Consider the following 25,993-nt stretch of genomic DNA (forward strand, 5'->3'; position numbering starts at 1 on the left):
TCACAAAAAATTGTTTAATTAAAATGAATCAGGGTTAAATTAATAGAATAAACTTGAGGAAAAAAATTAATCAGGAAACTATGATGTAACATAAAAACTAAGTTTCCTAGCTAATTTTTCAATTTATTAAAATTAACAAGATAATATTTACATAAACACAAATTCCTTCAGTCAGTCAAGTAGGATTTCCTGGTACACTGTTGCTGGCTTTCAAGAGAAAACAAAGAAATTACTGACTCTGCTTTTAAAGAAATCTTACAGTACTGGCGAAAGCATCATAAAACTGGAGAGCTGAGGACATCAAACTAAGTGCTCTGTGAATTCAATAAAGCTGTGCTCTCTTTCCTTCCTTTATGAAAATTATTTCCATACCAGCTTGCCAGTTCATCTGTGATAAAAGTTCCTACTCTCCTACTCCCTGACCACAGAATAAATTTATACAGCAGAGGTGCTCTGACATAATACATTGAGTTTTTCTTTTTTTTTTTTTCTGTGTAAAGCTATTTGACATATATAACAATTTCCAAAACAACAGTTACTGGATTAATTCTATGTCTGATTTCTATTCAAAACATTCTTAAGCCTATTTACCTAATCAGACTGTACTGATAGAAAATTTTTCCTTTTGTTCCTTCCCCACCATAGAAAAAGGCCAAATAAATAACGCCATCAGAACAACTCAATCCTACTACTTTGAGGTGTTCAGAATAGAATTAGTCCAGATAATTGTGTAAGAACATTATTCCTGGGCTTGGACTGTTTTCCTCCAGCCCCTCCCACATGGGTGTTCTCTGCTCTTTCTTCTACTTTCCTTTTCTTTCTTAATAAAGCTGTTGCTAAAAAAAACAAAAAAAAAGAAGAAGAACATTATTCTTCAGGTTATAAAAGACTGGCTTTTTAACTACAAATATCTGCTTGTGACTCCTGTGACCGATGGATAGGAAAACTCATTTTTAATGATAAATATACCAGATTTTCCTCTGGACAATAAATCCTTCCATCTCCAATAATGATACTTCATGTATATCTAATGCTTACTGCATGCCAGGCACTGGCCTTTTAGATTTCTATGTATTACCTCATTTAATTTTCTTTACACCTTCATGGTGTATTTTCCCCAGTTTACAGATAAGAAAACTGAGGTCACAAGTCAAATAATTTGCCCAACCTTACACCACTTCTAGATGGTATAGTTTGACTACAGAATGGACATTCTGCTGTACTAAAGCCTCTTGGGACATTTTCAGTTAACGGCAGAAGGTATGTCTAACAGGGACTATCTACACATGTTCATTATCATTTTCGTCTTAAAATTAACTTTCTCTTCTGACTTTTCTGTTTCTGTTAGCCCTATAGTTGCATTTATTACTAACACTTAGCCATCTTATAAACAATGCAACATAAAAGAAAAAGTACTAAATTAAGAGAGACTTAAGATTTGTCTCTGCTTCCCACTAACAGTTTGGCTTCAGGGGCTAATCTATGACTCCCACATCTGTAAAGAAAATATAATTCTTGTTCAATAATCCCACAGTCATCTGTTTTTTGCTGTAAAGTTTATAAAAGAAACAATGAAATAAAGGAGCATAGAAAAAAATTTTAAGTAGGTTATACCAGAAGAATTTTTATTCTGATCACTTACTATTGTTCTATATATAACTTTATAGCAGAAAAAAGGAAGGGAAGGAGGGAGAGAGGGAGGAAGAAAGAAAAGAAGAATGGAGGGAAGGAAGGAAGGAGGAAGGAAGGAGGAAAGAAATGAAAAACAGTTAAGGGGGAAAGAAGTATCTAATATTTTTTTAAAACCCTATGTAAATCATGGCACATCAACACAATGAAATGTGATGTCACAGTTTCAGGCTATGCTTTTAAGAGTTCTGAAAGGGGAAATGCTTTAATGGTAAGTATGCACAAGGAACTTTAAAATGTCTCCACCTGAAGCTTCACTGGCTGCATATGCATTTTCTAGTTATCTAATTTTCTAACATCTGGCTGCCTCCTTTACTTCTCCTCATCTTTCTTCAAGTTCTGGGTTAATCAAATGTATGAATCTTAAGTACAATAACTTCTTTTGCACTTAGAAAGCTTGTCCTACCACAATATACAGACACCATTAAAAGATGAGGGTCAACAAAGAGAGCATCTCACAAAGAAATTTTAACCACCACTCCAGGAAGGCATGATGTAGTTTTCCTCAGGGAATTCAACACAGTAAGAAACATGCTTAAGAATAAATCATAAATTGAGACAAGCAGCAATTATGCTGACTGCTATCAGCCATGTTCCATTAAAAAACTATTTCATCTGAAGTTACTTAGCCTATAAATAAGCAAAGCAAATTATATAAGAAGAGATATTGTAGAACATTGCTTTAATGCAAATTTACGAAAGAACTATAAATCAAGTTAAAGAAAGATAAATGAATAATGTCACCTCAGAGCATCAGAATGCTTATATTGAAAACAAACCTCTGGATTATTAGCTGATACAAAGGCTTGTAAAGAATATATGCTTCTTTGTTGTTATGGTTTGGAAAAGAGTCCCCCAACTACTTGTGTTAAATGCTTGGTCCCCCGCCTGTGGCACTATTAGGAGGTGGTGAAACAATTAAAAAGTATGTCCTAGGACTGAGTGTGTGACTAAAGTGGTAGAGTGCCTGTCTGGCAAACACAAAGCCTTGAGGTCACATCCCAATACTGCCAAGAAAATTTAAACACATAAACAATAAAAGAGATATGTCTGAGTGGGAGGTCTTAGGTCATTGGAACCTCTCAAAAGGGGACTGAGGAACCTGATATCTTCCTCTTCTTTTTTCTCCTCATGTCCCAGCCATGAGGCAGGCCAGTTGCTCCACCATGCTCTCCCTGCCATGATGCTTTGCCTCACCACAGGCCTAAAAGCAAAAAGGCCAACTGACCATGGACTGAAACCTCTAAAACTGTAAGCCAAAATAAATCTTTCCTCTTTAAGTTGACTATCTCAGGTATCTTGCTACAGAAAGCTGACTAGTACATTTTATATGGTCTTACTTGCTTTGTTGAATTCCTAGAGGAAAACTACATCATGATTAATGAGTCCTTATAATTAGTTTTCCAAACATAAATCCCCTTACAGAAAGACAGCAATGAACTAATACTTTAAAAAGACACTAACACCTCATTTAACCCAGCTGTATGTTCAACATTAATAGTCTTTCTTATGATTTATCTCTATCTTCTCTCTGTGCAATGAAGTATTGTCAACATAGTCTTTAAGAGTCACCTATACAAGTGAAAAAATCTTCATCTCTCATGAAAGAACTTTATATTGCAACATGAATTTTTAGAATCACTTGGGTAACTGCAAATGTAATTAATACTCAATGCATCATTTAAATTTTATATATAATCTTCTAAACAACAAAAGCTTGCTTTTTCTCCACAGAAATATATTAATAAAAAAATGGCTTACAGTTTAAACTTAGAATAATCCTTCCTGAAACTGGTAATATTAACAAGTTATTACTGTATTCTTGAAATTCTTAATATTTTTGGCAAAGACATAGGTTTCTTAGTAACTAACATGAAAATCAATTAGCAACCACTGAAGACACATAATTGATAACTCAGTGAATATAGACATACACATTAGAGTGTTTTTAAAATATAAAAATCATGCAGCTAACTAATAAAAGTGCTGAATAGAGGAGTGGTGTTTGATGATCTCAACACCAAATGTTCAGTATACTTTGAATGTTTAATAACATCTTTTAAATAAACTGTTCCTAATTAGACTGACTGAACTTGACAGCCAACATATATAGTATACATACTGTGTGTGCTAACTAAACCCTATAAATTAGGAAATATGCTATAGATGAGAAAGCTGTTAATAGAGATGTCTTTATTATTTTTATTATTTTTTTAACTCCAAAACAAGGACTGGATCGAGGTCGTTGTAAGTTCAACCCATGTCCACAACTTTATGCCATGCTGACTCCAATACCAGTACATGAAAACTTTGATAAAAGCATTCTTGAAAGAATGAAGACCAAGAAGAGGCCAAGATGGCAAATTGCTGAGAGACCCCAGAACACCACACTCTCATAAGCCTGAAAGATAATGTTAGGTTCATGGCAGCAAGAGGAGGTGGTCTGAGTAGCTTGCTAAATAAGAGGTTGCCAATATATAGGAAGACCACATCTACAATGACCATCCTTTGAATAAGCCTTTTAAAGTGCAAATCTACCCTAGGTGAACAGGAGCCACCAGTAACTTGCTGTGCCTCCAAGAAAACTACTGGAAAGAGCAGTTGTTCCTTTTTTCTTACCAGAGTAACCTCCAATTCAGAAACCATGAAAGATCCTAAAAATCAACACACAGGGTTGTGAGCCCTATAAGAGCCTGGGAAATTCCAGACTGCAGAGAAAGCAAACAATTGCTGCCTGCCATCCTCAGCACCAGCCAGATTCCCACTGATCTGAGTCCCTTCCATACCAGAGAGTGGTGCCTACAACCATTCAGGTCGGTGAACAAAAACCATACAAAACATAGCAAACAACCAATCCAGCCAGAACATAGAAATAAAGTCAAGGGAAAGATATCAGGCAACTAAAACTCTCAACTGACTAATTGACAACACATGAGCAAATCTCAAAATATCAGAATGAGAAATTTAAAAAGGCAGGGGAATATGACTCTTCAAAAGGTCAACAACAACCCAATAGAGAATCTGGTGGATAGTGAAGGAGATGAAAACTCAAATTCAGAGTTCAAAAGAATGATGATAAGAATGTTTAATGAGTTTAAAGACAACACGAAAACAAGGCAATAAATTCCAAGAGAATATGGATAAAAAGCTCAAGAGGCATAGAAACAGCTAAATGACCTCAAAGAGGACATAAACAAACATAAATCCATGTAGCAACAGCCACCTGATTTTTGACAAAAGTGCACAAAATGTACAATAGAGAAAAAACAACCTCTTTAATGAATGTTGCTGAGAAAACTGGATATTGGCACGTGGAAGACTAAAACTAGATTCATATCTTTCATCCTGTACAAATATCAAACCAAAGTGGATCAAGGACCTTAATTTAAGGCCTAAAATTTTGAACCTAGTCCAGGAAAGAGTAGGAACACACTGCGATATATAGGCATAGGCAATAACTTCCTAAATGGAATGCCAAATGGCTCAGCAACTAAGAGAAAGAATGACAAATGGACTACCTGAAACTAAAAGCCTTCTGTCCAGCAAAGAAAACAGGCACAGACTGAAGAGACAGCCCACAGAATGGGAGAAAGTCTTTGCCAGCTATATGTCTGACAAGTGATTAATAACCAAGCATTTATGAAGAGCTCAAAAAACTAAACTCCTAATGAATCAATGAATCAATGAAGAAGTGGGCAAATGAACTGAACAGAAATTTTTCAAAGAAAGTACAAATGGCCAAAAAACACATGAGGAACTGCTCAACATCCCTGGCCATAAAGGAAATGCAAATAAAATCACATTAAGATTCCCCCTCACTCCTGTTGGAACAGCAACCACCAAGAACACAAACAACAATAAATGCTGGTGAGGGTAAAAAGGAATCCTTATGCACTGTTGTTAGAATGTAAATTAGTACAACCACTATAGAAAACAGTATGAGGTTCCTTAAAAAACTAAAATTAGAACTACCACATGATTCAGCAATACCACTCCTAAGCATATATCTGAAAGAATGCAAGTCAGGATACAATAAAGACACTTGCACACCCATGTTTACTGCAGCATTATTCAAACTATGAAGCAGCCTAGGTGCCCTACCTACAACTGATGAATGGATCAACACTCAGGGGTCAGGAAAAAGGTTATTTGGACAAAATGATATGTGCATAGGGAAGCTCTCATTGCAAGGGGCCTCCCACAAAGGACTAAATGGAGTATTTTTTAAATTTGAAGCTAAAATAGTAGCTTTTAAAAGACCCTTAATATAATTTTAGATTAACTTTTAGTCTTGCTATGCCAGTGTTCAGCATCACAAAAGGAAGGGATTAGGAAATATGAAGTTATAACAGCAGTCCAATAGTCACTACTGAGACCACATGGGATGCTGATTTTCACACTGCTCTCTTTGTTGCATAGCTTTCATTTCCACTCCCTACATGGAAATTACTTGCTGCATACATTAGTAAAACATCCTCTGTTTTAAGCATGCACCTAACAAATAAGGAAGCAAGTTCAAAAGTTGAGGCATTATTTGGGGAACAGGAGTTAAGCTTCAGTTATAAGCTAACAGATTAAGTTGATGAGATTCACAGTGCTGATCATTACCTGGGAACAATATAAAAAGTAGTAAAAGCTTCTTAGTGACATAAAATCACTCTTCTTCAGACACAGGTCGGGTAAACTTACATAGTTCTCTTCTGGTAGCCTGCAGCCTACAGTACAAAGATCAAAAGGTAGTTTTTTTCTACATGTTCAAGGAAATGTGCAACTTAAACAAACAGCACCTGCCTTTGGGTATGGAAAAAAATAGATTCAAAACTTAAACAAAATAAGAGCAGTAAAAACAAACCTGAGGCCCAGCTGCCTGCAGATCATTTCTGTATCTGCATCATCCCATTGGTCGTCACAGATGGTCCCCCACTGGCCAGCATGGTACAGCTCCACTCGATCTCCACACCAGCTGCTCCCACCAGCAAGGCGAATGACAGGCAATGCTGGACCTGTGCAGTGGGAAATTTAAAACAGGCTAAACCTGGTTTTGCATCAACCCCTAATATTTATTAAGCCAAACAAGTTGTATGAACATACACATGTATATCTAATATGTATTACGGTACTGCAAATCAAATTATTTTCATACAAAAAGCCCTTCAGAGGAAATAGGCTAAATTCACTTTTCTACAACAACCTCAGAAACTAGAAAAGATTCACAAAAAACTGCAGATTACTGGAAACATGATTAATGTTTTACAGTGGTGTAGTACAGGCATTGATTTTTTATTTTATTTAAAGCAACTTGGGCATTACCAACATATTATTTATTTATATACCTATTTGGTAGGACTGGGTTTTAAATTCAAGGCTTTGCAAGTATAACACAGGTGCTCTACCACTTAAGCCACACGTCCAGTCCATTTTTCTCTGGTTATTTTGGAAATGGGGTCTCAGGAACTATTTGTCCAAGTTGGCCTCGACCCAAGATCCTTCCAATCTAGTCTCCCAAGTTGCTAGGATTATAGGCATGAACCATCAGTGCCCAAGAACCAAATATGTAATTATTAAGAATGGTACTTGTGTCTATAACCTAGCTATTTACAGTACAGAATTATTTTTATATTTGTAGAAACCAAGACAAAATTACCATTGAAGTCATTACAACAAGTTGGTGGATATTATGGCCTGGATTTCCGAAATACAATATTGAAAATTCTTTTGGGCATGAATCAGTTCAAATTCATTTCCTCTGTTAAAGAACCACCAGTGATGGCTACACTCCCATTGTCTGCAGTGGCCTGATCCAGCCCTTGTCAGTCCCCAAACTTCTCTGTCTCCATGCTGGACTACAACATCCTCAGCCTTCTGTCCCCACAATTCTTCACATTGGTTCTCACCTCAGAGTCCTGTTCTTGCTGCGCTTCTGCTTGAAATAAAGTCCCACAGATGCTGACACAGTTGCCTTCTCCGCATGTGGTGCTTAACTTTGAAAGGTCTCTTCTCAGTAGGCCTGACCTGATTGCCTTAGCTAAATCTGAACTTCCTAAGACACTTCCCACCATATTGCCTAATTCTGTCTTCCTCATAGTATTTACTTTATCTAAAACTGTCACTCATTATTTGCATGAAATTATCCCTCTTGGCTAGAATAGACAAAAATACTGCCTATCCTTCTTACCTTTGTATTTCAGGCACCTAGTATACAGAAGGCATGTAATAAGTATTTGTTGACTAGCTGATTTGGCAAGTGATGCTAAAAACCTACAAGGATACCTCAAACAAGGAAAAATAATACACAAGGTCTATGTATTCAATTCAGGTTAACAAACAGATGTTAACCATCTTCAGATATAAGGTGTTGCAATGAACACCCCTAGGTCACTCTAGGTGTACTAGACAGAGCCTGTCCTCAAGAAGTTTATTGCCTAAGGATGTGGATTAAATGAGTAAAGATAGGAGACTATCAAAACAAAACAAAACAAACAAACAAAAAACTGCTGTAGTTTAGAAACAAAGGAGCTTATAGTAGTTGGAGGTCATTAGGGAATCCCTTGGAAAAAGATGGACAGGGGGATTTTGGAAGTCAGAGAGGAGGAAGTGTGTTCCAGCAAAATGAATAGTTTGAACAAAAGAATAGAACCAATCTGGGTACTGGTGTCCCACGCCTATAATCCTAGCTATTTGGCAGGCAGAGATCAGAAGGATCTCTGCCCAGACAAATAGTTCGCAAGACCCTATCTCAAAAATACCCAACACAAAAAAGGGTCGGTGGAGTGGTTCAAACAGTAGAAAGCCTGCATAGAAAACATGAGCCCCTGAGCTCAAACCCCAGTGCTACCAAAAAAAAAAAAAAAAAAAAAAAGAAGCAAAAGTTGAACATGTTTGGGAAACAATAAGGCAGCCTGATTTTGCTGGACTAAAGGATGTAATATGGTAAAAATGAACAGGAGGGATTCCAAGATGGCGGCTAGAGGTAGGAAGCAGAAAGCGACCCTCCTATAGTGAAATCTTGGAGAGACGCTGGAGACACACTTTGCAGGCATAATCACCGAGAAAAGGCATAACTTTGACTCCTCCACACCTCCAGCCGGCGCAGAGAATCTCCACTTCACGTTAAACGGAGAACCGAGGAGGCCCCCGGGCCGCCAGTGGCCGGCGCCCATACGGCTTGGGAAGACGCGGACCAGGTGAGCTTCGCGGTACCGCGGTTCCCCCACAGACAAGCCTGGGCCAGAGCAGCATAGCCCCCTGGACAGACTGACCTCCACCCGGGAAAAAAAGAGAAACTGAGTACTAAGCAATAAGAACAGTTAAGACACGCTGGAAAGAGGGTGGGGCGCCCTGAGCGCTGAAGATTGGGGGAAGGGAATCCTTCCCGGGACTGTAAATAAAGGAGCCGGGCGGGCCGGAGAGGCTCTGGCGGGAGCGGGGCGCGCCAGCAACCAGGAGCGGGGACGCTTGTGAGAGGAGGGAAGACCCACTTCCCACGTGAACTGTAAATAAACACGCAGGCCTGACAACGCGGGGCAATGTCGCCTTTCCCAGTGCTTGGAAAGGGAAAAGCCTGTAGCAGAGGCCCCCCTCCCCCGCACAGGAGAACTCTGAGCAAACAAAGCCTGTGGGACCAGGTGAGTGCTAAGCTCACCCCAGAGATCTGCATAAATAACGCCGCCAGCTACAGGCTGAGAGCAGCAGGCAGGCAAGGCACAGTTGCAGATACCACTCTCAGAACTGCCTCCAGACGCTTTTTTTTTCTTTTTCTCCCTACCTTTGATGAGAGAACAACCGAATTACACCTGCAAGCCGAAAAACTTACTGAAACTGTATTGCATTTGAACTGGGGACACTTGGTGGGGCTTTTTTTTTTTTCTTCTGTGTGTGTGTGAGTGTAGTTTTGTTCTACTTTATGCATCCCCTTTGATGAGACAACTACAGAACAACATCTGAGGCACCAACTCCAGGACTGGAGATTGAGACGGACATCCAAATTATTAAGACTGAAATTGCATTGCATATAAACTTGGAAGTTTTTTGGTTTTTTGTTTTTTTTGTTTTTTTTAATTTTCTATTTTCCATTTTATTTTAATTCATTTTTATAAATAGATATTACTTTCATATACTTATTTTTTATTTTTTTTATCTTTGATTTTCAATCCTCTCTCTGTCACTCTATTGTCTGTTCAGCTTACTGTCGATTAGTACACTAACACTCCCTGTTTATACCTTTGAAACTCTCTTGTCTGATACCTTGTTCTGCTTTCTCCCTCTTGTCTGTATATTTGTTTTCCCCTTTTCTTTAACTTCTTGCTTTACATCTCAGCTCACTCTTCCATTCTCAATATTACCATTGTTATTATTACAAGCTAGAAAATACTTAATTACACACAGTACAGGGACAGTAACAACACCAAGGACAATGACAGGAAGACAGAAAAAACAAGGAAACCAGTTTCCCCACAGCAAAAAATTAGTACAGGAACCAGAGGGGAATGGAGAGAACAGAAACTCAGAGCCAGACTCCAACAAAATGAAGATAAACTATGCCAAAGGACCCAATGAAGCCTACAAGAATAATTTAAAAGAAGACATACTACAAGTACTCAATGAGAATTTTATAGAGATGATACTGGATAGGGTCAACCAAAATGTACAGGAGACACTCAAGAAATTCCAAGACAATAAAAATAGAGAATTTGAAAAAGCAAAAGAAGAAATAAAGGAAACCATAGAAGCACTGTATAAACACCAAAGTGAAAGAGAGAACACAATGAATAAATGGATAAATGAACTCAGGACAAAAATAGACAACAATAAAGAAGAAAACAGCCAGGATATGGAAAACCTCAGAAAAAAGAACGAAACAGAACTGCAAAACAAAACGGAAGGCCAATCCAGCAGAATAGAACAAACAGAAGACAGAATCTCAGAACTTGAAGATGAAATGGTAATTAAAGGAAAAACTGAAGAACTACTAATTAAACAACTCAAGACCTGTGAAAAGAAAATGCAAGAACTCACTGACTCCATCAAAAGACCAAACTTGAGAATCATGGGCATCGAAGAAGGAGAAGAGGTGCAAGCGAAGGGAATGCGTAATATATTCAACAAAATAATAACGGAAAATTTCCCAAATCTAGAGAAAGATATTCCCATACAAATGCAAGAGGCCTCCAGGACACCAAACAGACCAGATCAAAATAGAACTACTCCACGACATATCATCATTAAAACAACAAGTTCAGAAACTAAGGAAAGAATATTGAAGGCTGCAAGAGAGAAAAAACAAGTAACATACAAAGGTAAACCCATCAAAATCACAGCAGACTTCTCAACAGAAACATTAAAAGCAAGAAGAGCGTGGGGTGAGATCTTCCGGGCATTGAATGAAAATAACTTCAACCCCAGGATACTCTACCCAGCAAAGCTATCATTCAAAATAGATGGAGCAATAAAAGTCTTCCATGATAAACAGAAACTAAAACAATATGTGACCACAAAGCCACCATTACAAAAGATTCTGCAAGGGATCCTGCACACAGAAAGTGACACCCAACTTAACCATGAAAAGGCAGGCAGCACCAAACCACAGGATAAGAAAAAGCAAGACAGTAGAGAGTAGCATCAAGTTAGGTACACACAATCAAACCTTCAAACAACTAAGATAACTAAATGGCAGGAATCACCACATACCTATCAGTACTAACACTTAATGTTAATGGACTTAATTCACCCATCAAAAGACACTGTTTGACAAAATGGATTAAAAAAGAAGATCCAACAATTTGTTGCTTACAGGAGACTCATCTCACCGACAGAAATAAGCATATGCTTACGATGAAAGGCTGGAAGAAGATTTACCAAGCCAATGGCCCCCGAAAACAAGCAGGAGTAGCAATACTTATCTCTGACAAAGTAGGCTTCAAACCTACATTGATCAAACGAGATAAAGAAGGACATTCCATACTAATAAAAGGGGAAATAGACCAAAAGGAAATAATAATCATCAATCTGTACGCACCCAATGTCAATGCACCCAATTTCATCAAACATACCCTGAAAGACCTAAAAGCATATATAAACGCCAACACAGTGGTTGTGGGAGACTTTAACACTCCATTATCATCAATAGATAGGTCATCCAAACAAAAACTCAATAAAGAAATCCAAGATCTAAAATATGCAATAGATCAAGTGGACCTAGTAGATGTCTACAGAACATTTCATCCAACCTCTACACAATATACATTCTTCTCAGCAGCCCATGGAACCTTCTCCAAAATAGATCATATCCTAGGGCACAAAGCAAGCCTCAGCAAATATAAGAAAATAGAAATAATACCATCCATACTATCTGACCACAACGCAGTAAAAGTAGAACTCAACAACAAAAGTAAAGACAAAAAACATGCAAACAGCTGGAAACTAAATAACTCATTACTTAATGAAGAATGGATCATCGATGCAATAAAAGAGGAAATTAAAAAGTTTCTAGAAGTCAATGAAAATGAAAACACAACCTACCGGAACCTATGGGACACAGCTAAGGCAGTCTTGAGAGGAAAGTTTATAGCCATGAGTGCATATATTAAAAAGATTGAAAGATCCCAAATCAATGACCTAATGATACATCTCAAACTCCTAGAAAAACAAGAACAAGCAAATCCCAAAACAAATAGAAGGAGAGAAATAATAAAAATAAGAGCTGAAATCAACGAAATAGAAACCAAAAAAACCATACAAAGAATTAATGAAACAAAAAGTTGGTTCTTTGAAAAAATAAACAAGATCGATAGACCACTGGCAAACCTGACTAAAATGAGGAGAGAAAAAACCCAAATTAGTAGAATCAGGAATGCAAAAGGGGAGATAACAACAAACACCATGGAAGTCCAGGAAATCATCAGAGACTACTTTGAGAACCTATATTCAAATAAATTTGAAAATCTAAAAGAAATGGACAGATTTCTAGATACATATGTTCATCCAAAACTGAACCGAGGAAATTAATCACCTGAATAGACCTATAACACAAAATGAAATTGAAGCAGCAATCAAGAGTCTCCCCAAAAAGAAAAGTCCAGGACCTGATGGATTTTCTGCTGAATTCTATCAGACCTTTAAAGAAGAACTGATACCAACCCTCCTTAAACTGTTCCATGAAATAGAAAGGGAAGGAAAACTGCCAAACACATTTTATGAAGCCACTATTACATTTATCCCAAAACCAGGCAAAGACACCTCCAAAAAGGAGAACTATAGGCCAATCTCCTTAATGAACATTGATGCAAAAATCCTCAACAAAATAATGGCAAATCGAATTCAGCAACACATCAAAAAGATTATTCACCACGACCAGGTAGGCTTCATCCCAGGGATGCAGGGGTGGTTCAACATACGAAAATCAATAAACGTAATAAACCACATTAACAGAAGCAAAGACAAAAACCACTTGATCATCTCAATAGATGCAGAAAAAGCCTTTGATAAGATCCAACATCATTTCATGATAAAAGCTCTAAGAAAACTAGGAATAGAAGGAAAGTTCCTCAACATTATAAAAGCTATATATGACAAACCTACAGCCAGCATTATACTTAACGGAGAAAAATTAAAACCATTCCCTCTAAAATCAGGAACCAGACAAGGATGCCTACTATCTCCACTCCTATTCAACATAGTACTGGAATTCCTAGCCAGAGCAATTAGGCAAGAAGAAGGAATAAAAGGAATACAAATAGGTAAAGAAACTGTCAAAATATCCCTATTTGCAGACGACATGATCCTATACCTTAAAGACCCAAAAAACTCTACTCAGAAGCTTCTAGACATCATCAATAGCTATAGCAAGGTAGCAGGATATAAAATCAACATAGAAAAATCATTAGCATTTCTATACACTAACAATGAGCAAACGGAAAAAGAATGTATGAAAACAATTCCATTTACAATAGCCTCAAAAAAAATCAAATACCTAGGTGTAAACCTAACAAAAGATGTGAAAGACCTCTACAAGGAAAACTATACACTTCTGAAGAAAGAGATTGAGGAAGACTATAGAAAGTGGAGAGATCTCCCATGCTCATGGATTGGTAGAATCAACATAGTAAAAATGTCGATACTCCCAAAAGTAATCTACATGTTTAATGCAATTCCCATCAAAATTCCAATGACATTCATCAAAGAGATTGAAAAATCTACTGTGAAATTTATATGGAAACACAAGAGGCCACGAATAGCCAAGGCAATACTCAGTCAAAAGAACAATGCAGGAGGTATCACAATACCTGACTTCAAACTATATTACAAAGCAATAATAATAAAAACAGCATGGTACTGGCACAAAAACAGACATGAAGACCAGTGGAACAGGATAGAGGATCCAGATATGAAGCCACACAACTATAAGCAACTTATCTTTGACAAAGGAGCTAAAAATATACGATGGAGAAATAGCAGCCTCTTCAACAAAAACTGCTGGGAAAACTGGTTAGCAGTCTGCAAAAAACTGAAACTAGATCCATGTATATCACCCTATACCAAGATTAACTCAAAATGGATCAAGGATCTTAATATCAGACCCCAAACTCTTAAGTTGATACAAGAAAGAGTAGGAAATACTCTGGAGTTAGTAGGTATAGGTAAGAACTTTCTCAATGAAACCCCAGCAGCACAGCAACTAAGAGATAGCATAGATAAATGGGACCTCATAAAACTAAAAAGCTTCTGTTCATCAAAAGAAATGGTCTCTAAACTGAAGAGAACACCCACAGAGTGGGAGAAAATATTTGCCAACTATACATCAGACAAAGGACTGATAACCAGAATATACAGGGAACTTAAAAAACTAAATTCTCCCAAAACTAATGAACCAATAAAGAAATGGGCAGGTGAACTAAACAGAACTTTCTCAAAAGAAGAAATTCAAATGGCCAGAAAACACATGAAAAAATGCTCACCATCTCTAGCAATAAAGGAAATGCAAATTAAAACCACACTAAGATTCCACCTCACCCCTGTTAGAATAGCCATCATCAGCAACACCACCAACAACAGGTGTTGGCGAGGATGCGGGGAAAAAGGAACCCTCTTACACTGTTGGTGGGAATGTAGACTAGTACAACCACTCTGGAAAAAAATTTGGAGGCTACTTAAAAAGCTGGACATCAATCTACCATTTGATCCAGCAATACCACTCTTGGGGATATACCCAGAAGACTGTTACTCCAGAGGCACCTGCACATCCATGTTTATTGCGGCACTATTCACAATAGCCAAGTTATGGAAACAGCCAAGATGCCCCAGCACTGATGAATGGATCAAGAAAATGTGGTATCTATACACAATGGAATTTTATGCAGCCATGAAGAAGAACGAAATGTTATCATTCGCTGGTAAATGGATGGAATTGGAGAACATCATTCTGAGTGAGGTTAGCCTGGCTCAAAAGACCAAAAATCGTATGTTCTCCCTCATATGTGGACATTAGATCAAGGGCAAACACAACAAGGGGATTGGACTATGAGCACATGATAAAAGCGAGAGCACACAAGGGAGGGGTGAGGATAGGTAAGACACCTAAAAAACTAGCTAGCATTTGTTGCCCTTAATGCAGAGAAACTAAAGCAGATACCTTAAAGCAACTGAGGCCAATAGGAAAAGGGGACCAGGAACTAGAGAAAAGGTTAGATTAAAAAGAATTAACCTAGAAGGTAACACCCACGCACAGGAAATCAATGTGAGTCAATGCCCTGTATAGCTATCCTTATCTCAACCAGCAAAACCCCTTGTTCCTTCCTATTATTGCTTATACTCTCTCTACAACAAAATTAGAGATAAGGGCAAAATAGTTCCTGCTGGGTATTGAGGGGGGGAGCGGGAGGGGGTGGAGTGGGTGGTAAGGGAGGGGGTGGGGGCAGGGGGGAGAAATAAACCAAGCCTTGTATGCACATATGAATAATAAAAGAAAAATGAAAAAAAAAAAAAGAACAGGTTGGGTCGTGCATATTTTGCTAATCATTTACCCATATGAAATATGCTTCTAATTCTCCACAGTGTGAGTGGTTGTCAGTAAGTGACATGTGGATATTCATAGTTAAATTTAAATATCATATTTAAGTATTACAACAGAAATTCAAATGGATAAATATTTGCATATACTTACATACTGATATTTATATTATAGTTTACTTATATAACTCATGCTTACAATTTGTAAAAGGATAAAAATGGACTTGATATATATGACTGAATGATGACACACAATTCTCGTTATGATGTTTATATATGATGTGTATATTTCCTTTAAAATTTGGAATATACAGAAAAATGATAGAAAATGTATTTTTTCTTAATCAATATACTCTCTTCACCATGGTAATCTTGGAGATAATAAAAAATTTTTTTTGAGAGGAAATTTCAAATCACCTAGAACTTAAAGACTTTTTGACGTATTACCTTTCATTTTACAATTATGTCATACTTTATTTTAAAACATGTTCTTTTTCCTGGTTGTTAAAATGTAGAAAACATAGAAAACCACAAGGATAAAACTGAGACAGTATACTCATTTTCTTAACAAACACACAAAAAACGTTTGAAAGGAAATTTAGTAAAGGAATTGACTCATATTTTACTTTATAGATAAATAAAACTCTCCACGTTTTCATTTACATTGCTGCTAGTTCCTATGTCCAACCCTTGTACACGATCTACCTTCTAAGTACTGGGAAAGCTACAAGATGACAAGATGACAAGAGACTAAATATAATTCCCAAATTAAAAAAATGTATTAAAGATCTGTCACTGTGCCTTAAGACAAATTCTTACTTGGTCTCTGTTTGTCTTGTGGTGGGAGCTTTTTTTATGTCACCCCACTCCCACCTTCCAGATAACTGTGCTCAAACAAAAACCACTTCCCGAGCTGCCCACTAGCATGTCAAGTCCTGGGACATCTGGTCATGCTGCTGTCTCCATGGAAAATACAAAATGCAGCACTGTAAGATGTGATAACCTCAGACTGTGGTCTATAACAATAACTGTGCTCCCCAGAAAAACCCATGTACCAACTTAAAGAACAGCTGTTCATTCCTCTGCATATGTTTATATGAACATATAAATAAATATTTTGTACTTAAGCCATACTGTTAATTACCACACACCTAGTAAGGAGTCTATAGGAAGCTAACAATCCATTTTTAGGGAATGTTACAATCAAAGAGCACTGATACATGATCATACTCTGTTACATAAAGTTGTATTTTGTATTTGGTTTCAAGATAACAATTTCTCATTTTGTTTCCATCATGATTTCCCATTTCCAAAACAAGTGTTACTTATCCAGTATGAAATATTTCTGTAACAAAACTTACTATTTGAAAACCAAATAAAATTCAAAGAGTTAGATGCACTCATGTTGAAGACTGTCTTTTTTCTTTTTTTCCATACTGGTTATTGAACCCAGGGTCTCACACATGATAGGCAAGTGCACTACCACTGAACTGCACCTCCTGTCCTGAAGATTATGTCATTGAATGATGAAATATGATGATTTAAATTTATTTGTGCACTTAAACTCATTAAGGGAATGATTTAACTAGAGCACTTTTATCATTTGGAATCATGAAACTAAAACAAAAGAATTTTTTGATCCACGGAAAAAGCTACACATGACAGCAGCTGCCATCTCCTGAGGACACAACCTGCCCTGCCAGATGTCTTTTTCACAAAGCAATATATTTTCTTCATCTCCTTGGCAACAGGTATTGCTCCAATAAATGGGAATAAGGGCCCATCCAGAAAACAGGGCTTATTTTACTATTCTTTTTCTTCTGGAAATACAGATTTATCAAGTGTAAGCAAAATTTTTTGACCAGAGTATTTGGATTTTTAAAGATGGGAGAAATCAATAAAGATGGATGGGAAGGAAGGAATGGAAAAAGCACTAGATTATATAAATTTCAAGGGAATAAAAACATCAGATTAGAATTGGATTGATTAAATAGTAACTTTGTGATCAATCTTGAATAGATATTTGTATGAGCTTTCACTATATAAGACTGATCTGGAAGAAAATGATGAAGTTATTGGTGTAAAAGGGGAGTCTGTGTGGTTTTGTACAAGAAGTGTGTCACCAGGGCCAGTGAGGCTTGGATGCTGGTCTGGACTCAGCTAACAATCACACTGAGCTGTAAGTCCCTCTAAGGCTGTGTCTTCTAACGTGTAAAAAGAGAAGTCAGCATGGTTGAAGACTTTTTCCTACTCCAATATTTTGGATTACCCTTTTCAAATGGATTATTATTACATCCAAGAACAGTAATATATAGAGAAGACCCATTAGCATTTAAAAATATCTTTTATATAGAATTGTGCTGGCAAGACTGTGACACTGATTAATAAAATAATAACATGCAGATGGGATCCTCTTTTAGCTCTTCTATTCCACATATTTTTATAGGTAAACTCTGATGTGTACAAATTGATATTAAATGTTAAAAAGATTCCAAAATTATATGATTAATATGGCAATCTCTATAATTGTCTCCCTCTACAGCTTTCATCAAGCAAACAGTGAACATTTGGGAGCTATCCAAAATAAGAATGTATCTTCACAGCACCATAGCTGTGCAATTATTGTGCAATTCTTGTATATAAAAACAATAGTCACCAGAAGATGATATAAGCAATCAGATGGACTTACTTGAAGTTTATGTTTGCTGGATGATAGTTCAGAGCCTGTGGTCAGTCAAAAGACTGGTAACTACAACTATGCTATTGTTCTTGTTCTCTTTGTGTCTCATAGGATATTGTATCCTTTTCTGATTTTCAGGGTAGAGAAAGCACATGTGGGTATGTACATAAGGAAGTCACTGACACCCAACATACAAATTTATTACATTGGCTGGCCCTCAAAGGAGAATGCCTCAAATAAGCATTCTTAGGCTTGCCCACCCACCATTGACTGCTTGTAGGATGAAATATTCATTGATGAAATCAGCAATGAACATTTACAAGCACCATACACTTCATAGGCCCTGATGCCCCTTACTCTTTCACTACTTTTTACCAACTCCCATTAAAGAAAAATAATTAATTTTAATATAGTAAATTAACCTTATTTGCTGCTCTAATAGAACCTAAAGTCTGAACAAATCTTAGGCCTTCAAGATTTGTCTTTATTAAGAACTCAATCTCCATCTTCCCAGTGGGGAGACAGAAGGAATTTGGCAAATTGAAGTTCAACCTCTTCACTTGAATCATCATTCTACCTATTAACACTCATTGATTATTAATCCAAAATATTTGCAAGCTGCAAAGCCTTTTCCAGCTTTTAGACCTATACTTTTCATAATAAGATAGCTTCCATGCTTTCTGAAAACAAAGGCCAAGAAAAACACATGATATGTGTACTTAAGAAAAACATAAGATGCAAAAAAGGAACAATAAGAAGAACAAGAATAAAACCTTTTATTCCAAAATGGAGCCTTCTGCTCCTGGAAAAATCCTATGGTGAAAAACATAAAGATGTTGGAACTGGTGGGAGTAAGTAAATAGTGGTCTATTTTACAGTACTAGGATTTGAACTCAGGGCCTCATGCCTGCTAGGCAGGAGCTCTTGAGCCACTCCACTAGCCAATTTGTGTGTGTGTGTGTGTGTGTGTGTGTGTGTGTGTTTGTGTGTGTGTGTGTGCGCACGTGCGCACGTGTGTGTGTTGGGTATTTTCAAGATAGGGTCTGGAAAACTATTTTCCCAGGGCTGGCTTCGAACCACAATCTTCCTGATCTTTGCCTCCTGAGAAGCTAGCATCACGGATGTGAGCCTCCAGCTACCAGCTACACTGGTTCATTTTAAAGACAGTGCATATAACCCAGGCACCATGGCTCAAACCTACAATCCTAGCTACTGGGGAGGCTGACAGAAGGAGTCACCTCCCATAGGACCTTCTCACTGCAGAAACCTAAGTCCTGGACATAACCCTTTACTCATCAGGTGATGACAGCACAGGAAACATTGTCTCTTTCACATACCAAGAAATGGGATTTGTGGGAGGCTGAAAGTAGAAAGCTAAAAGCAAATGATAGCAACTAAGAACTGCACAGATATCATAATTCACAGAGTAAATGACTTGCTTCCTAGGCCTAAACAATTATTTTGTTAAAAACAATGATCAAAAGATTCTTTAAGGTTTTGTCCATGACAATCAGCCCATTTCCTAGTTCACCAGAGGTGGTAATGTGTGAAGTACATTTGTGTGTGGGGAAAAATTGGTTTCTTCCATTTGGGGACCTCTCTTTCCAGCTCTTTTGTGAAAAGAGAAAATGAGCAAAGTGACAATAAGGAAGGAAGAATGGCTGCCTAGAACACACCTAATATTTATGGTACGGCCTATTGCTCTATAAACCTACACAGCATGTTACTGTTCTGAATACTGTAAGCAACTGTAACATGGTAGTATTTGTGCATCTCAGCAGATTAACATGAGAAAGGCAAAATGAAATTACTAGGTGAGAGGGATTTTTCAGTTCCATTATAATCTTAAGGGACCACCATCTCATATGTGGACAAAAATGTCATCAAGCAGTACACAACTGTCTTAGCAAACTGATTGGGTCAGATGTGGGTGAACTCACGCCAACTGCAGCTATTGACAAGTAACTGATACATCAGAATCATCCTGGGGGCTGTTATAGACTGTGCCCCAACCTTCATCTCCCCTGTGCCTTCAAACTCACTTTTTTTTATTTTATTATTTTGATGTGTGGGGGTACATTATGGCATTTACACAAGTTCTTAACAATGTACCAAATATATCATAAATGAATTCACCTCCTCTACCATTCTCCTTCAGCCTCAACCCCCCACTCCCCATTCCTGGAGTAGTTTCAGCAGGTATCATTTTTGCATTTACATACATATCTACATATTTTTTGCACCATATTCACCCTCCTACCCCCATTTCCAAACACCTCCCTGCTTCCACTGGTGCCAGCCCCTCCTTCCCCCCAGCAGGGCTTGCTCCACCCTCCTGTTTTCTGATTTTATAGAAGAAAAAAGATAAAACAAAAAACATGACATTTTAGCTTATTTGAGATAAAGGTAGCTACACAGGGAATTTCCTTGTGATATTTTCACATATATATGTATTATAACCCCAAATGGTTTATCTCCTTTTATTTTCTTCATTCTACCTTAATCCCTTTCTCATGGTAGTTTCAGTCAGATTATTTTTATAGTCATTCTTGTATAGTATCCTTGAACCCTATTCAAGTTCTTAGTTTCCATACCTTCCCATGCATGATCTCCCCTTAGTGTGGCCAGTGTTTCACAATATTGCTGCATTTGTGTTAGGTCTATATTACACATATTAGAGAGAACCTGCAGCTTTTGGCCTTCTGAGTCTCGGTAACTTCATGTTAGATGATGTTTTCCAGTTCCATCCATTTACCTGCAAATAACAAAATTTCATTCTTCTTTATGGCTGAGTAAAATTCCATTGCATATAAACACCACATTTTCTTAATCATTCTTCAGTAGTGGGGCATCTTGGCTGTTTCCATAGCTTAGCTATTGTGAATAGCGCTGCACTAAACATGGGTGTACAGTGCTTTTGTTGTAAACTGACTCACAATCCTTCAGGTGTATCCCTAGAAATGGTGTTGCTGGATCTTATGGAAGGTCTTTTTTTAGATTTTTAAGAAGCATCCATATTGTGTTCCATAGTGGTTGTACTAGCTTACACTCCCACCAGCAGTATAAGAGGGTTCCTTTCTCCCCGCACCCCGCATCCTCGCCAACATTTGTTGTCGTTTGTGTTCTTGATAGTAACTATTCTAACAGGAATGAGGTGGAATCTTAGTGTGGTTTTGATCTGCATTGCCTTTATGGCCAGGGATGTTGAGCATATCTTCATGTGTTTTTTAGCCATTTGGTCTTCCTTTGAAAAGACTCTGTCCAATTCATTTGCCCATTACTTCTTTGGGTCATTGATTTTTGGGGGAGTATAGTTTTTTTGAGCTCCCTGTATATTCTGGTTATCAATCCCTTGGTAGATGTACAGATAGCAAAGATTTTTCTCCCATTCTGTGGATGGCCTCTTCAATTTAGAAACCATTTCTTATGTTGTGCAGAAGCTTTGTAATTTCATGTAGTACCATTTGTCCATCCTTTCTCTTAGTTGCTGAGCCACTTGAGTTCTATTGAGGAAGTCCTTGCTTGTATCTACTGCTTCCAATGTATTCCCTGCTCTTTCCTGTACTAGCTTCAAGGTTTCAGGTATTGTATTAAGGTCTTTAATCCACTTTGAGTTGATACTTGTACAAGATGATAAACATGGATCTAGTTTCAGTTTTCTGCAAGCAGATATCCAGTTTTCCCAGCAACATTTATTGGAGGCTGTATTTTCTCTATCCTTTGTTTTTGGCAACTTTGTCAAAAATTAGGTGGGTGTAGTTGCATGGATTTAAATTCTGTCCCACTGGTCTTCATATCTGGTTTTGTGCCAGTACCATGTTTTTTTTTTATTGCTATGGCTCTGTGGTATAGTTTGAAGATGGGTATTGTGTGATACCTCCAGCATTACTCTTTTTGCTCAGTATTGCCTTAGCTATTTGATGTCTTTGGTGCTTCCAGAAACCTATAGGGTTGATTTTTCTATCTTTGTGATGAGTGTCATTGGGATTTTGATGGGAATTGCATTAAATGTGTAGACTGCTTTTGGTAAAATAGCCATTTTTACTATGTTGATTTCACCAATCCATGAGCATGGGAGATCTTTTCATATTCTGAAGTTTTCTTCAATTTCTTTCTTCAGTAGTTTGTAGTTCTTATAGACGTCATTCACATCTTTTGTTAAGTTTATTCCTAGGTATTTGATTTTTTTGAAGCAATTGTAAATGGAATTATTTTCCTATATTCTTTCTCAAACTGTTCTTTGTTGGTGTATAGAAAGGCTACTGATTTTTGTAAGTTGACTTTGTGTCTTGCTACTTTGCTGAAGCTGTTTATGGTGTCTAGGAGTTTTTTGGTGGAATTTTTCAGGTCTTTTAGGTAGAAGATCATGTCATCTGCAAAGAGGGATAGTTTGAGTTCTTCCTTACCTATTTGCATTCTTTTTATTTCTTCTTCCTGTCTTATTGTTCTGGCTAGGAATTCTAAAACTATGTTGAATAGGAGTAGAGAGAGTGGGCACATTTGTCTCGTTCCTGACTTTAGGGAAGATGGTTTCAGTTTTTCCCCACTAAGTATGATGTTGGCTATAGGTTTGTCATATACAGCCTTTATTATGTTTCATTCCTAGTTTCATCGGAACTTTTATCATGAAATGGTATTGATTTTTACCAAAGGCTTTCTCTACATCTATTGAGATGATCAAATGGTTTTTGTCATTGCTTTTGTTAATATGATGTATTACATTTATCAAACTCACTTTTCCCACCACAAAGTCATAATACCCCTAAAGTAGAAAAGAATCCCAAGCCCTATAACAGCACATAGTTAAGTGAACATACTAAGCCAGTCCTGGGTTCACCTGATTTTTACCCTAAGTGGAAAGGCATTCAGTAGGGCTGATTCAGCCTCCAGTGTGTGCACAGTATGCTTCTTTCTTCAAATGAGGATTGAGCACACTGTATTTTTTTAAATTAACAACCTGAGATCAGTGCTAATTATATTTTCTCTCTCCTTCTCTCTTTTCTTCTTTTTGATGGTTCTGGGATTGAACTTAGGGCCTTGTGCATATTAGGCAAACACTTACCACTGAGCTACATCCCTAACCCTTATACTTTCTCTTTTTATCTAGGCACAAAGAGAGTCCAATTATAATTTTTAAAGAGAGACAGCAGAAGAGAATGACTAGTATCAGATCTTGCAGTCAAATATTAGATTACATCACATATGAAGTTCTTATTATATATTACCTTCCATCTTCACATGAGGTCATCCATAAGAAACAGAAACAAAGTTAGATGCTCTTGCTTATAAATCAGCTGTAATTAGCTACATTATATCTTCCTTCTATTTGATTTGTTCATCCACTAGAGAACAATAAGTACATTTTCCAATTTTAACCTCAAACAATAATCATAAAAATTCTAAAGTATATGTCCAGAATTTCAAAAAGATGCTAGTTTTGAAAACATTGCCTAATATTAGTCTTAAGATAATAGCCACTCAGCAGTGTGGTTTGTTATAATTGAATATCCCTGGAAATTCAAGTCCTCTTACATATGACTCCCACTGAGCTGTCCCACAGTCCACGATCTGAGTCATTCTTTTTAGTCTTTAAAAAGTCAAAATTTGAATTCAAGCACCCCTAGCAAGAAAACACTAAGTATTGTTCTGACTTTAAGTGTTAATCAAGACCCTGCGTTCCTCTTCTCACTCTTCTCCATGAGACTGGTTGCACAGCTAGCATTGGAACATAGCAATTGAGTATTTAATCAGAGATTGACTCTATCTCAAACTTAAAATTTCATAAAATTCTGCTGAAAAACATCCATGGTGTCCTTTATTTCATAGGTAAAGAATTTAAGAAATCAAGAAAAAAATAAGTCTTGCAAAAAATTCTGATGTAATTTGCACGTTTCAAAATTATTATGTAAGGCTTTATGATAATTTTCCAAAAGTATTCTGTTCATATATTACCCATTCATTTCATTTGTACTGGCTTACCCACCCACCATATTATTTTCAATATCATCATCATTAAAAAATTTAAGCATTTAAAAAAAAATCACATTTCTCATGACAAAGTCCAACTGAATTCCAACAAAAGGCAATAATAAATGGAGGTAAACACTGCACTGCCAATTCCTGATTATTCAGGAGAGAACATGGGCCTGGATCATTCATAGGACAGATCATCTCAAAAGCACACATTCTAAACTTTGTAAAGTCTGACTAAGCCACAGCAGACCCTGCCTAGCACAGTCAAATGTGTCAAGTGCAGAATGTGTTTAAAATGCAGAATGTCTGAAGAGTTCAAATGAACTTTAACAGATTTTTAAATCACACAACCTCTTTTGCAGAGACCACAAAATATTATGGCTATCACAAACACCAGTTTATTTTTTTAATCGACAGTTCATTTGTTCACCTCAGACTTTACTGAAAATGATATTTAAATTAATCTCTTATCCTCTTTATTCATTCCCCACCACTACCAAATTACATGTCAAAGGATTGGAAGAAAGTTCTAGCAGCAAAAACAAACTAGAATTCTACTTATGCATGTCAAGACATTTAAGTGCTTAGGTATTTAAAATAGTGCTAAAACCAAAAACCTATCAAGAAGAAATGATGTGCACATATCATTCAAATGAGTGAGGCACCTAGAGATGAGGAGAAAACACCAGTACAATGATGACCGTGACATTCTATGGCAATGATAGAGCTGGAAATGTTTCCAAGACAACTATCAGCTGCACCATCTTTTTGCAAATGCTCCAAACATACTGTGAAAGCCTGGATTCATTTAGCTGCATCTGCTGTGTGGCAAGAACTGTGGGGTATCAGCCAATTTTCTTTAAAAAAATGAATACAAATATTTGTGATTCTGAAAAGGTAATTTGCATGTCAATGACTAGTGAATTCTCTGTCAGATTACACTCCCAGCACAGGACCAGCCAACTCCCCCACTACACACACACACACACACACACACACACACACACACACACACACCTTCCTAGCAGTGCCCCTCTACAGATGGCTTTTTCCCTTGAGAGCCACAAAAATTTCTAGTGTTCCAAGCAAACCATCTACATAGATAAGTCTTTCCTTCCTTCTTCTTTCCCTCCCTCCCTCCCTCTGTCCCCCACTTCCCTCCTTCCTTCCTTCCTCCTTTCTTTTTCTTTCTTTCTCTCTTTGTTTTTTTTTTTTTGAGAAGGATTCTCACTGTGTAGCCTAGTCTGAACTAGAACACTGATCCTTCTGCTTCAGCCTCTTGAGTGCTGGGATTATAGTACTGCACCACCATGCCTACTCACTGTATTTCTTCATGGCATATAATTTTATGAAATTCTCAATTCTTCTAAGAATTAGTTGAAACACTTTTTAAAAATATATGAAAGTGGCATGAAATGTATATCTCTTATCCCTGCACTTGGGAGACAGAGGCAGAAGCACTGCAAGTTCCAGGCCAATCCCCAGACAAAGTTAGCCAGACCCTACCTCAAAAGCAGAAAAACAGAAGGTCTGAGAGTGTGGCTCAGATGACAGAGCACTTAGTAGCAAGCATGAGGCTCTGGGTTCAATCCCAGGTATTGCCAAGGGGAAAAACATAAAAAATTTTTTAAAAACCCTCACAATGAC

The 25,993-nt window shown here is 37.2% G+C and overlaps 1 protein-coding gene across 1 annotated transcript in view; it reads right to left on the reverse strand.

Moving 5' to 3' along the window:
• LOC141421633 (neurotrypsin-like) overlaps positions 1 to 25,993 on the reverse strand; it is a 60,918-nt gene that overhangs the window by 26,612 nt on the left and 8,313 nt on the right. The window contains exon 2 of the mRNA XM_074068484.1: positions 6,542 to 6,692. Coding sequence (XP_073924585.1) covers positions 6,542 to 6,567 — 26 coding nt within the window. The 5' untranslated portion in view covers positions 6,568 to 6,692. The remainder of the gene's footprint in view (positions 1 to 6,541; positions 6,693 to 25,993) is intronic.

Source organism: Castor canadensis, chromosome 3 (genome assembly GCF_047511655.1).
Source record: "Castor canadensis chromosome 3, mCasCan1.hap1v2, whole genome shotgun sequence".
Taxonomy (NCBI): domain Eukaryota; kingdom Metazoa; phylum Chordata; class Mammalia; order Rodentia; family Castoridae; genus Castor; species Castor canadensis.